General features: G+C 44.4%; 1 protein-coding gene across 1 annotated transcript in view; it reads right to left on the bottom strand.

The window, feature by feature from the left end:
• The window catches only part of LOC146347136 (cadherin-19-like), a 67,594-nt gene extending 58,007 nt beyond the window's left edge, over positions 1-9,587 (bottom strand). Inside the window, exons 1-2 of the mRNA XM_084848106.1 lie at positions 9,360-9,587; positions 1,727-1,829 (exon numbers count right to left, since the gene is read on the bottom strand). Coding sequence (XP_084704232.1) covers positions 1,727-1,829; positions 9,360-9,557 — 301 coding nt within the window. The 5' untranslated portion in view covers positions 9,558-9,587. The remainder of the gene's footprint in view (positions 1-1,726; positions 1,830-9,359) is intronic.
• Between the last annotated feature and the right edge of the window lie 3,453 nt (positions 9,588-13,040).

The following is a 13,040-nucleotide window of genomic DNA, read 5'->3' on the forward strand; positions in this document are numbered from 1 at the left end:
TGCCTGCCCTGACCAAATTCAGAGACTTCAAAACTGAAAAGATTTTGAATTTTTCAGGGCTGTACCCTATGGGATTTTCATCTCAGTGTAAAGATCTTCTGGGGTCATTTCTGCACTGTGTCATTTCTGCAGTGTGTATTTATTATTCTGTGCATGCCATAGAAATGCCCCCTTCTTAGATTTGTAATCAAAGTTGAATAGACCAAAGAAAAATGAAGGGAGACAAGAGAGCATTTAATATTGGGGTGGGACCATAGCTTCCCCTTTCAGATGAGTTGGGTGACAACTCCCATCATTCCCAGCCAGCCTGGGCAATGGCCATGCTAGCTGGGAATAATGGAAGTTGTAGTCCAACACATCTGGAGGGCACCTGATTGCAGAAGGCTATGGCAGAGCCTGTGCTTTGCATGCAGGGAGTCCAGGTTCAACCCCTGGCATTTCCAACTAAAGGGTTCAGTGATGGTAAAGCCCCCTGCCTGAGACCCTAGAGAGCCAGTCAGAGTAGAGATTACTGGGCTAGATCAACAAATGGTCTGACCTAGGATATGCCATCTTCCTGTGTTCCTGTCGTATTAGTGGCAGTTCAGAGAAGCAGGTATTTCAGGAGGGAGGAGTGGACAATATGATGATTCCATTAACACTGGCATAAGAATATGTATCCCATTCAGCCCAATGGGACACATGTTTAAGGCCTGCAGCCTTTTCAGTTTTGAATCCTTTAAAAAGTACATCCTAGTAGCTATCCCTTATTTCTGCATTTTTCAAACTGTGAGTCAGGACCCACCACTGGGTCTCAGCCAACCTTCAGGTGGGTCCCAGTGCTGCAGATTGACCTGTGCCATGGCCGCACCATGCACACTGCATATGCATCAGGAGTTGGTTAGATAGTAAGGCGACTATTTCCCTTAATACTAATACTAATAATAACAACAACAACAACTGGGAATAAAGAGGAAGGGAATAAGAAAGAGAAACTGTTACAGAGGAAGTGAATGTAAAAGCGGCAAGAGGGAGAGCTGAAAGAAACTGGCAGTTGATGATAGGGTACAAGTTAAGTGTGAAAGGAGAAGGGGAGAAGAAATGACAGGAGATGGGTAAGAAGACTTTGAGAGGCATGGGGCAGGGTGAGAAAATATATAAAATAAACAGTTTTCTCTACTTAGAACAGGGGTCCCTAAACTTTTGAGTCAATGGGCACATTTGGAATTTTGAGAGTGCTATGGGCCCTCTCACAAAATGGCTGCCATGGAGGGGCTTGCTTATTCATAAAATGGCTGCCATGGTGGGTGTGGCCAGAAGGCAAACTGGTGAGACTACTAGAAAAGTAACTAACCTAAGAACCTAAGTACAAGACAGAGGTGGAAACTCATACTTAGAGCTTTGGAATCTGCAAATTCTTCCCCAAATGAGGAGGCTGAGTAATGGTACCTCCAGAGCCAATGTCTGTACTTAACTTGAGGAAAGCTGAATTATGGAACTCCCCACTACAAGGAAATAGAGTTGGTAAAGGATTTAGCAATTTTCAGAGCGGGCTTAGATACCAATATAAAATGAGATCTGCAGTTGCCAGCTGAATTTGCCAAATTCTGCCTCTATTTGTCACCATTTTGTGACTGGTGGGCTTCAGTCATTTTCAACTCTCTCTCAAGTGGGCCCTGGGGGTAGAAAATTCCTTCATAAACACAAAGACAGCATCAATAGAACGGAAAAGTACAACATACAGTACCTTTAGCAGACATTTCTGGAACAGTGGCTTCATAAGGCCCATCTAAGAACTGTGGCCCATTATCAGCCAGAGAATTATCTTCCTTTTCTGCAACGGTCTTCGCCTGGAAAAGTAATGAGAAACAAGCTGATTTCCAGATAGTATTCAAACAAACAAATCTCATAGTGTTTGATGTTGTTCATGTTTTTGCATACTTCACAATGTTTTTAGGTGCAGATTTATATTAAATAAGATTATAATATTTCATTCCGATTGTAAAGGAAATGGCACATTGGTTGTCTGCACAAATATTTTTTGCAGAATGTTCTCTCTGAAACAGAAAGAAGCAGTTGCAGAATTTGTTATTCTTGCCAGTAGACTAGAATGGTATTGGGATCCATAAATGTATTGGGATCCATAAATGATCACTTTCTAAATCAGAGTTGGAGAGAGCATTCCCTTTTTTTTCATTGAAAAGGGCAAGTTCAGCAGCCAGTGATATGAGAGCAATCAGATATAAATGGTTTGGGATGTTAAAGAGATATCAAATATTTATCAGGCAACTCAGATATTCAATTCTGATTTCCACATTTATGTATTAATCCATTTTTTAACCACCTTGCAAGGCCATAGCCTTCCCAAGGCAACTTACAGATAAAAATACAATTCCACAAAATATTAATAAAAATCATATTAAATGTAAGCCACTTTAAATAAACCCAGTTACAATAAAATACATTTTCAGAATATCCATCAGCAGCAAAACACCATCATATATTTAAAATTTAAAAGCCATGGAAAACAGATGAGTTTTAAGATTTGAGAAAAAACAGTTGGAGAAAAACAAATTGGCTTAATTGAAAAATGCCAGTTCTTTCTCCCTTCTGGCTTGAATCCCAAAGGAAAATGAACAAAGAGATCTAAGTGGAAACTGCAGAATATGTGGGCATACTCAAAATTATAAAGAAGTGTAAATAATAATAATAATAATGACACGAAGTGACAGAACCCTCCACAAATAGCCCAAGTAGGAAAACACATTTAGGGCACAACTCTATGCATGTTTAGACAGAAAAAAAGTCCTATAAGTCCTGGCTGGGGCATGCTGGGAGTTGTAGGACTTTTCTTTCCATCTAAAGATGCATTGGATTGTGCCCATAGTCATACCAAGTGCCCCTGCTGCTATTCCCCCCTCTCATTTCAGCCTGCCTGTACCACTGACCCTCAAGAGCAGCTTTTGAGTGTTAAGGGGCTGCAGCAATAGTGGGGGAGAAACTGTTCATTTATGTTATCTATTAATTTAATTTATTAATAAGATTTATATACTGCTTTACATCCAAGAGGATTCCCGAGTAGGATGTGGGAATCCACCCAGGTTCGGGTTCTCCGGGCACCTGCCCAGCCCCTGCCCCAACTTGCCAGTGCCTGGACCATGCTTGAACCTCTCCTGTTCCAGGGTGAGTGCCCCCTCCACCCATTCACCCTGGCGGCCCCCGCCCACTCACCCTGGTGACTCCACAGTCACCATTTTTTTAAAAAATAAAATGGCGGTTGCAAGATGCATGTATTCGTACATACGTGAATATGCGCATTCATAAAATGCACTTTTCTGCACATACTCAAATATGTGCATTTCTGCGATCACCATTTTATTTCTCACAAATGGCAACCATGAAGCTCAACGAGGCCTCTGGGGTGAGTGCAGGGCAGGGAGTGAGCGCAGGCAGGGGGTGAATGTGGGCAGGGGCAAGCAGGGGCAGGGTTTGGCAAGTGGAGCCCGGGGGTGCGGACAGGGGGAGTTCCGCCAGATTCCTGGACAGAATCAGGCACCCACACCATCCCTATTCCCGAGCAGTGAACAATAAAAGAAAGAAAACAGAATCAAAATACAGAATTAAAACTATCAAACCATGGCTGGTCAATCAGGGAGGGCTTGTTGAAATAAAAATATCTTCAGCGGGTAGGCACCGAAATCAAAACAATGTTGGTGCCTGCCTGGACATCAACAGGCAGGGAGTGCTATAGAGAGGAAGCCAGTACACTGAAGACTCCACTCCAAAATGGACCACAGGTCCATGCAGAACCACCAGGAGCACCCCATCTGATGACCTGGTAAACAGGAAAGCACCCTCTCAAATATCAACAATGGGGACAAACAATGAGAGAGAGAGAGAGAGAGGGCGCTAGTGCCTTCATGGCCTGCTCTGGGCCCAAACATCATTTTTGTGGGCCCAGTACAGATTTGTAACAAGGGCTCCTCCCCAACACATACCACAGTCCCATCCCATAGTACAATTAGTCATGGTAGAAAAGGTTCGATTTTAATTCTGAAATTACGGTTTTCCACAGTTTTGAAATGGATGGCCCATACTGGGACTGGACTGTTCTACGATGCCCCAAACTCCTCATTTTATTTTTTCTGCTATGTTTGTTTACCTTAACATCCCACCTAATGAAGAGTCCATCAGAGCTTGCTTTTATAAAGTTTTGGTTACTCCTAATAAATATATTATTCTGTGTGTGTGTGTGTGTGTGTGTGTGTGTAGATATATAGATATAGATATAGATATAGATATAGATAGTATTATTCCAGTGGACCAATATGGCTGCAAATATTTTATAAATAAACCCAATTCACTTAACAGCTTTATTTTTATTTTCTGACCATTATAATTATGGTAATTTGTCCCCACCACCAGCTGCAGCAAGCAGGGAGTAGTACAAACATGTAATAGAGGACTCCACCCACACCCATATCAGGCTCCTATCCCATGCATACAATCTCATGCCTGTGCGCAAGGAACTCTGGGACTGCTACTTCTGCAGAGAGTACCTGCCATATGGAAGCTCAAGTCTCTTTGTCAGTCAGACTACAAGTCCTGCCTGATCTATACCTCATGGAATATCATTACGATCCCATCATGGTAACACTGTATCCCTCTTGTGCATTTACACCTTGTAGCACACACACAATGACATCTGTTACAGTATTTCAGATAATACAGAATAAAAAGTGGGAAATAACGCTCGAAACGCAGTATATGGAATACGTAACATGCCCCAACAGTTATCAGTCTACTTCAATACCGATAAAAAAACACTACTGTAGATCTAGCCCAAGTTTAATGGCAACTAGGCCAGCAACTGCTTGTTTTTCTCTTACACCACTTCTGATTGGCTACAGCAAGTCACATGAGATCTGGACTATGGCTATACAGATACAGGGAACTGAGTTTCCATAAATGCTCAAGCAAGATCTGCAGTTTAGTTTTAGTTTCCCCACACATGGTAATAGGGTTACAGCCTAGACCTGGCCCCTCTGACTCTAGTAAAGTATAACTTCCTCTTGCCCAACCCCCCAAAGGTTGGCCCTAGGCCTGCTTGTGGGCTTCCCACCAGAGACATCATGTTGGCAGTGGTGAGACACAGGATGCTAGACAAGATGGGCCTTTGGTCTGATCCAGTAAGCCTCTTCTTATGTTCCTGTTTAGAAGGAGTTTCTGAAGCAGCTTATAAATGCAGTAATGGAACCCATGGTGATGAAAGAAGGAGGGGCAGAGGTTGTTCTGCAGGTGCACAACCCTTCAAAGAAATAAAGATACGCTGTCTGTATGATGGCCATATTATCTGCCTTCTGCAATTTAAAAATCTACATTTGTTTTCCCATAGCAGATAGCACTGTTGATTTTAAAAAAGCAAACCTTCAAAACAGCTGGATATTTTTTTGTGGCCTGTCTTTTAAAAGGGTGCACAACATATGCACAAAATTCAAAGTGATTCTCTATTTGCTCCTTTTGAAATGAGACATCATACTTCCAGAATAGTTGCTTCGAAAGGCTGTGAAAAGTAATTAATGAATTTTGAACACTTCACCCTTTGGGCCCAATTAAATTGTTAGTGCTAGTTAATTAGTGGTTAAACTTTTTGCCATTCATTCAGCTCAGAAGTTGACTTACAGGAGAGGATGCAAGATCTAAAGATCAAAAAGGGCTTTGATTTAACATTTTGTTTTCATTTTGTTACATTTTTGAAAAAGGAACTAAAGAGCAATGCCAAAGAAGAGAGAAGAATCATTAAGAAAATTATCAGGCAGTATATGTTTTAAGCAGGGTGAAAAATAATTGCTTATTGTGCCAAAGCCATGTTAATGCAATGAACCGTATGGGTTCCCAGAGATTTCTTACTGGTAAATGGATTTAGTATTAATCTGCTTTGTTAAAAATTAATGAGGGGTAAATCAGCCCCTAGTTAATTGTTAATGTAATTGAATATCTGGCCAATTGGTGTTGGTAAACTCATGCATTGTTGCCTGGTATGTTTACTCTGATGCAAAAACCCCTGCTAAAAAAAAGAAAAAAAAGGAAGCAAAACGTCCAATGTTGATAAATAAGCCCTTTCTTTTGCTTTGGAAGACAGAAAGGGATTTCAAAGCCTTTTTGGCAATACAGTGCTTGATATTATTTTTAAGTGTAGGATGAAATCTCCAGCACAGCCGCCCCAATAAAGATCCAGAAATATGTACATTCCAATTCTGCAGTTACACCCCTGTGACTTGAACACTCCAGCCTATATGGAACTGAATTACAGGGATTGTAAAATTCTTCAGAGGCCCAGGAAAATGCAGTGAAGAGCTTAAACAGAGTGTGGCTTCACCTCAACAATTTTAGTATCAATCACATACTTAGACAGAGGACTTCTAGAATCTTTCATGGCTGCTTGGCCAGGTCTACCTTACATAGGGACAGAACTTGAGGTCTGTATGAAAACTGCGTCTGAACTGCTGTGCTACTATAACACTTTTCTTCAGAGTCTCTAAAAGGACTCACAGGAAAGGCCTTGTACAGTGAAAATTAACATATATCATTTTAATTTCTTAATTAAAAACAATAATGCACATGTAATAATTTTACATGCATAACAATTCACTTACCACCAAAACAATAAAATTGTTGCATTGGGCACAGCCCTCCCAAATTTCTGTCTTTGAGCTGGAGTCTACAACAAAAATATGAATAAAACTTCTCTCTGAAGTTTGATTTTTTTTCTGCTGGCCAAAGAAAGAAAACAGTCTCTACTCAGTCAGTTCACTCCAGTGCTGCAGCAATCTTCTCAAAATGGAGCAGGATCCAGCAACACAGGAGCAACTTGTTAAACAGCCCTGTCTCAAAGGTTCAAGGTCTTACAGAGAGAAGAAAAAAAGCTTCTTCCACACTGCATCTTGGTAAATGTACTTTGGATTGGGAGACATGTTTCTCCCTCCCATGTTAGAACCTGGGGTCATCCTATGAAGCTGATTAGTGGGAGATTTAGGACAGGTAAAAGGAAGTACTTCTTCATACAGCACATAGCTAAACTATGGAATTTTCTACCACAAGGTGTAGTGATACCCACCAATTTGGATGGCTTTAAAAGGGGGCTGGACAAATTCCTGGAGGAAAAGGCTATCAATGGCCACTAGTCCTAGGGATGTACGAAAGTCACTTACCTTGAACAAACTTTGATTCGCGGTGGGGGGGAGGCGCTCCATTCCTCCCCCCGAAATTCGGGCGGGGGGGAGGCGCTCCGTCCCTCCCCCAAAAAATTCTGGCTGGGGGGGAGGCGCTCCGTCCCTCCCCCCAAAATTCTGGCCGGGGGGGAGGCGCTCCGTCCCTCCACCCCCAAATCCTGGCTGGCTGGGCCGCAAATGGCGGCGGCCGTAGCCGCCACCGTTTGCGTCCCTGCAGTCAGCCGTGATAGGCTACGTAAGTGTTTACGTAGCCTATCACGGCTGAGTAAAAAAAACAAACAAGCCCGTGCGTACGCAAATGGCGGCGCCCATGGGCGCCGCCATTTGCATTCCTTATTTTGGCACGTCTAGTCTACGTAAACATTTACGTAGACTATGGCGAAAATAAGGGGAACACAAATAGCGTAGCATCTACGCTATTTGCGTTCTCCTTATTTTCGCCATAGTCTACGTAAATGTTTACATAGACTAGACGTGCCAAAATAAGGAACGCGAATGGCGGCACCCATGGGCGCCACCATTTGCGTACGCGCGGTTTTTTTTTTACTCAGCCATGATAGGCTACGTAAACATTTATGTAGCCTATCATGGTATTTTTTAAAAAATCTAGCCATGATAGGCTACGTAAATCTTTATGTAGCCTATCATGTTTTTTGGTTTTGTTTTGTTTTTTCCACTGGAAATGGCAGCGGCGGCAGCAGGTCAGAAGACCAGCCACCACAGCCGCCGCCGCCGAACCGCCGCCGGAGCCACCGCCAGGAGGATTCGCCCAAGGTAAGTCCCGTCCCGGGGGGGCGGGGGGGCAGGCCGTTTCGCCATCAATTTTGGGGGGCTGCTGGCATTCGGTCTCCCCAAGATTCATGGCGAAATTCTCTGACATCCCTAGTAGGGATGTTAGAGAATTCCGCCATGGACTCCAGTGAGGACAGATTCTTTAGAATGGAGCAGTCCCCCCCGCCATCCCGCAGAATCCCCCCAGGATGGAGCCTATATGTGTGTTGGCCATCTGCTGCCCCGCGAATGGCTGCCCCGGTCTGCGGGCTATGTAACTATTTACATAGCCTATCACGGCAAAAGGCAGGAACACAACTGGCGGCTGCTACGCCATTTGCATCCCTGCGGTAGCTGTGATAGGCTATGTATATATTTACATAGCCTATCACGGCTACCGCAGGGACACAAATGGCGTAGCGGCTGCCATTTGCGTTCCTGCCTCTTGCCCTGATAGGCTACATAAATATATATGTAGCCTATCACGGCTACTGCAGGGACGCAAATGGCAGCCGCAGCCCAGCAGTGGACGGAAGTCTGTCTGCGGACGGCCCCGGATGGTGGCTCCGCGGGCTCCCCGTGGAGCGGAGCTGGCCGGGGAGGATTCCGAGGGGGGAGGGATGGATAGCCTCCCCCACCCCAGCGGATGGCCCCAGCAGAATGGGGTAAGTCATTCGTACACCCCTGCTCCTTTATTGAGCATGTGCAGGTATATTCCCACTCAGAATTCTTAAAGAAAAATATACCAGTGGGTTACACTAGAACTTTTTGTTGTTGTGCTAGAGCTGCTATAAAACAAGTTACAGTAGGACTGCAGAACTTCATTCAGTTTGAGGGCCAAATTCCATTTCAGAGAAGTTCTCAGGCGGCTGCATTCCAGTGGTGGTCAGGCTGAAGGCAAAAGGTGCAGGACTAAAATGCAAAGAATACCAGCATATTGTCACTTAAAGCTCTTACTGCCCCTAATTTGACCTTAGGAGGCCCATTTGAACCTTTGAGTATGGGGAGAAAACTGCACAAAAGCCAGGTAACCACCAAATGATCTGTCGTAGGGGAAAGGAGTGGGGGCAGGAGAAAGTGGTATGGCCTTCCGGGGAACCCCAGGAAGCCAGACTGGAAACCCTGGAAGGCCAGATTTGGCCCTGGGCCTGAGGTTCCACACCCCTACATTACGGGAAGTAAGGACATGGTGTTTATGCTAGCGGCATGTTTCCATGTCAATATGTATTCCCATCCACATCCTTTGAAGAAAGTTGCTGGAATCCAGGGGAGATTGTTCTCTCACGAAGCCAGGTTAAAGGGAAGTTCTGTGAAGCAGCCAGATACTAATCAACACCTTAGTTCACAGCTAAACCTCCCACAGAAGAGTTACTGTACCTGGCCCGATTTCAAAGGATGTGTTAACACGAGTTCCTCCTGTACAAACAGCAAGCTCCGAACACCACCAGGTTTCATTCTCTGAGGTCTCACAAACACTTGCTTCAAGTCTTCAGTGTTACAGCTGTGCATATAGGGAAGTGATGGCCCAAGCTGAGACAGGGTCAGAGCAAGAGAGAGCCATTTATAAGCATGCATGCCGAAATTTCCTTTTCAGTCAATATGCACCTGCAGAAAGACAAAAAGCAACTCTTACAAAGCAGCACAAACATCGATTCTATGTCAAATTGAAGACTCAATTTTCACTATTAGAAATTCTTTCAGTTCTTAGAAGAAAAGAAATAGAATAAAGCTACAGTTTTTTCTTATTAGAACAAATGTAAAAGACATACTGTTAGGCTTTTTTTTTTTTTTTTAGAAATGTATAGACCCCACACAGACACATCTAGCACAGAAAGGGAAATATTTCAGTTAATTCATTGTACAAATCAAGTTTGCTGATTTCTACTGTGCAAGCCTAGCAATAATTTTAACTAGAATCCATGGTCACGTTTGAGCTCAACCAACATTCATTTGGAGCTGTGGGTGCCTAAGGAGTGAACAAACAACATTTGATGATTCCAATAACTATGAGACTTACACTCGGTTCTAAGTGGTGTGAGCACACCTTCCCTAACCTGAAAACAAATGCCTCAGAATGCCGGCCAATTGTGCGATCCTTTCCCTTCATTCAAGGAGATGGGAGTATCATAGAAATGGGGTGAACTAACTGCATTTAAAATTGTACTGGTGAACTCCTGACTCGCCATGACATTAATGTGTAGGTGTGTGAAGTGCTGGCACGAGACATTTGGAGAGCGCAAATGCCCTCCCCATCCACCCCCCCCACCCCCCCCACACACAGAGTTTCTGAATAAAAATGTCACCAGGGCACTCTGTTCTATATTAACAACAATTCTGCATGTGAATTTCCATTGCTTACCTTAAGCATTCTGGATAGTAAGAAAACAGAGCAGTCTATTTTCACAGAGAGCTCTACTTGTGTATCCAGACCTGGTGTCAGGGGTTGACATGGGCGGGCAGCTGCTGAGGGCCCAGTGAATGAACAGGATCCAGCCCTGACCCTGCCACAGGTACCACCAGGACCGGACTACTGCTGCTATGGCAGTGGCAGCTCCTCCTCCTCTCTCTGTCTCCTCATTCAGCCACCCACACTGGGGAAATGAAGTGTTGCAGGCAGCAGCCAGCTGGCTGGACGGGCCTGGAACGGCAGGGCCTGTGCCACACCATTTTAGTGCAGAACTTCCTAACCATAGGTTTTGAGTAGCAGCCATCTGAACCAATTACAGGCAGCATATGGGCAGCATTCTGAGGCATTTGTCTTTGGGGTGGGCAGCTAATGAGGGTACAGAAGCAGCAAAAAGACCACCCCTTTGCCTCTCCTGTGCCATCATTGGACATTCCCTCCCCCAAAGCAACCTATGATTGGTTCAGAATATTGCTGCTACTTGAAACCTACATTTAATGATCTGGCTTAGAATGGCATGGCATTCTGGGTCCTGGAGGAGGAGCCACCACCCTCATTCTGCCACCGCTGTGCCAGGTTTAAAGAGAAAAAAAAGAAGACAAAGAAGAGTGGGGCTCGCTGGCTGATGTGGCAGTAGCAGCGTGGAGGAGGGTGGTGTGCCCAGGTGGTGTGTGGGTGCCCATCACAACACTTTGCCAAGGGGCATGCTGGAGGCTGGTGCCAGTTCTGTGTGTATCAGTGGCCTGGCCCTGCATGTGTATTACAGTTTCATGAATGGGACAGAATCTCAGTAAATCTTCCTTCTAAAGTTGTACAGGAATTAATGTGATTTAAAAGGAAAAGACTAGCATGTGGAGCTCACGAATAAATAATCCAGTTCTTGCCTCCCCACTTAAAAACAACAACAACAACAACAATGACAACCCAAATAAAAAACCCTTATCACTTTTCATGCTATCAGTTCAACTGATAATAAGAAATGTGGCCCACAAGTTCATGGTTTAAAATGGATGCACGATAAATGGATGGCACAAAGTACGCATTTGACAACCCAAGCATTTTCAGAAGATGTACACAATCAGCATTTGCACTGAGTGCTTTCTTTATAGAAGGTTAATAAAACTGTGTACTTGAGCCAAAGCTTTAAATGATGGAGTAAGGCTTGCCATCTTCTACGAGATAAATAAAATATTTCCTAATACCTGGCCACCCATACATTTCAGTTTATTAAGAGGTATGGCTAAATCAAATGTGGTGGGCATTTAGAGTGCTCCGATCCATTATAGAAAAATTTCTAGTGAACATGCAGACGAACATGATTGCTCTCACGTTGCAGTGTGCTTGTCAGCAGCATAGTCATTCCAGGTGCTACATATTTGTGTATTAACCTCCCAGGGCTATGCCATGCTTGGCACAGAACCTTTTTCAGGGATTTATTTCTCCTCCCTGCAGCCCACACAGAGCAGCTGTTTCATTTCATGCTTGTCTCCTGCCCATTCACATAACTCATGGGTATTATTGCAGCCCACTTCAGGCATCACATTAGCTTCCCACGGTGCCGGCTCCAGGTTTTTGAAGGCCCTTGGGCAAGACATCCACAATGGGTTCCTTCCCTCAGTGAATCTCCTTTCTCACTGCCATTGGCACCAGCTGTTATTGCTCCTCATCCTCTTCCTCATCTTTGCTACCACTTTATTGCCAGGAAGAGAGTCAGCAAGCAAGCAGTGGCATCTACTGCTCCTCCTTCTCACCACCTCTGTTGTCCAGGCCAGAGCAAGAAGCAAGCAAATAATCAGGTTGCAATGGTGAAGAGGAGGAACAACTCCGGGAGGCTCTTGTTAGGGATGCCCAACCATTCCTACCCTTGACACCCGCCCTGGCTTCCCATGTGTTGACATTCACTTGGCCCAGGAAAAGAGTCTCTGCCTTGACAGATATGTCCCTCCCTTCTGGATGGGAACTGTAGAGTCCATTTAAATCACAACTGGTTGAGACCTGTAGGTTCTATTTAAATTAGGCAGCAGATATACAGCTGTGCTTCCAGTTATATCCTCCTTTATAAATGAATGATAATGACTAGGGATGGTCAGATTCCCTACCTGCTGGTCCGGCCGGGAATCCACCCTTGGGGGGAGGCGAGCCATTCCTCCCCTCAGAATCCTCTTCAGCCAGCTTCACTCCGTGGAGATTCTGCAAAGCTGCCAGCTGGCTCCAAAGCTCCAGTGATACAGCTGCCATGCCATATTGCTGGCTGAGGGGTATTGACTGCGGACGCAAATGGCATCCAGGATGCCATTTGTGGCCGTAAAGGTCTTAGTTAAAGGTAAATGCAGCCATAAATGGCTGCATTTAGCTTAAACTAAGACCTTTATGGCCGCAAATGGCGTCCTGGATGCCATTTGCATCCCTGCTTTTTTTTTCACATGATAGGCTATGCAAAAATTTGTGTAGACTATCACGTGAAAAAACAGGGCTGCAAATGGCGTAGTAGACACCATTTGCAGCTGTAAAGGTCTTAGTTTAAGCTAAATGCAGCCATTTATGGCTGCATTTACCTTAAACTAAGACCTTTACAGCTGCAAATGGCATCCTGGACGCCATTTGCATCCACAATCAATACCTCTCAGCCAGTGATATGGCATGGTGGCCATATC

Source organism: Heloderma suspectum, chromosome 4 (genome assembly GCF_057233095.1).
Source record: "Heloderma suspectum isolate Gila_16-S chromosome 4, 16-S_ref, whole genome shotgun sequence".
Classification (NCBI taxonomy): Eukaryota; Metazoa; Chordata; class Lepidosauria; order Squamata; family Helodermatidae; genus Heloderma; species Heloderma suspectum.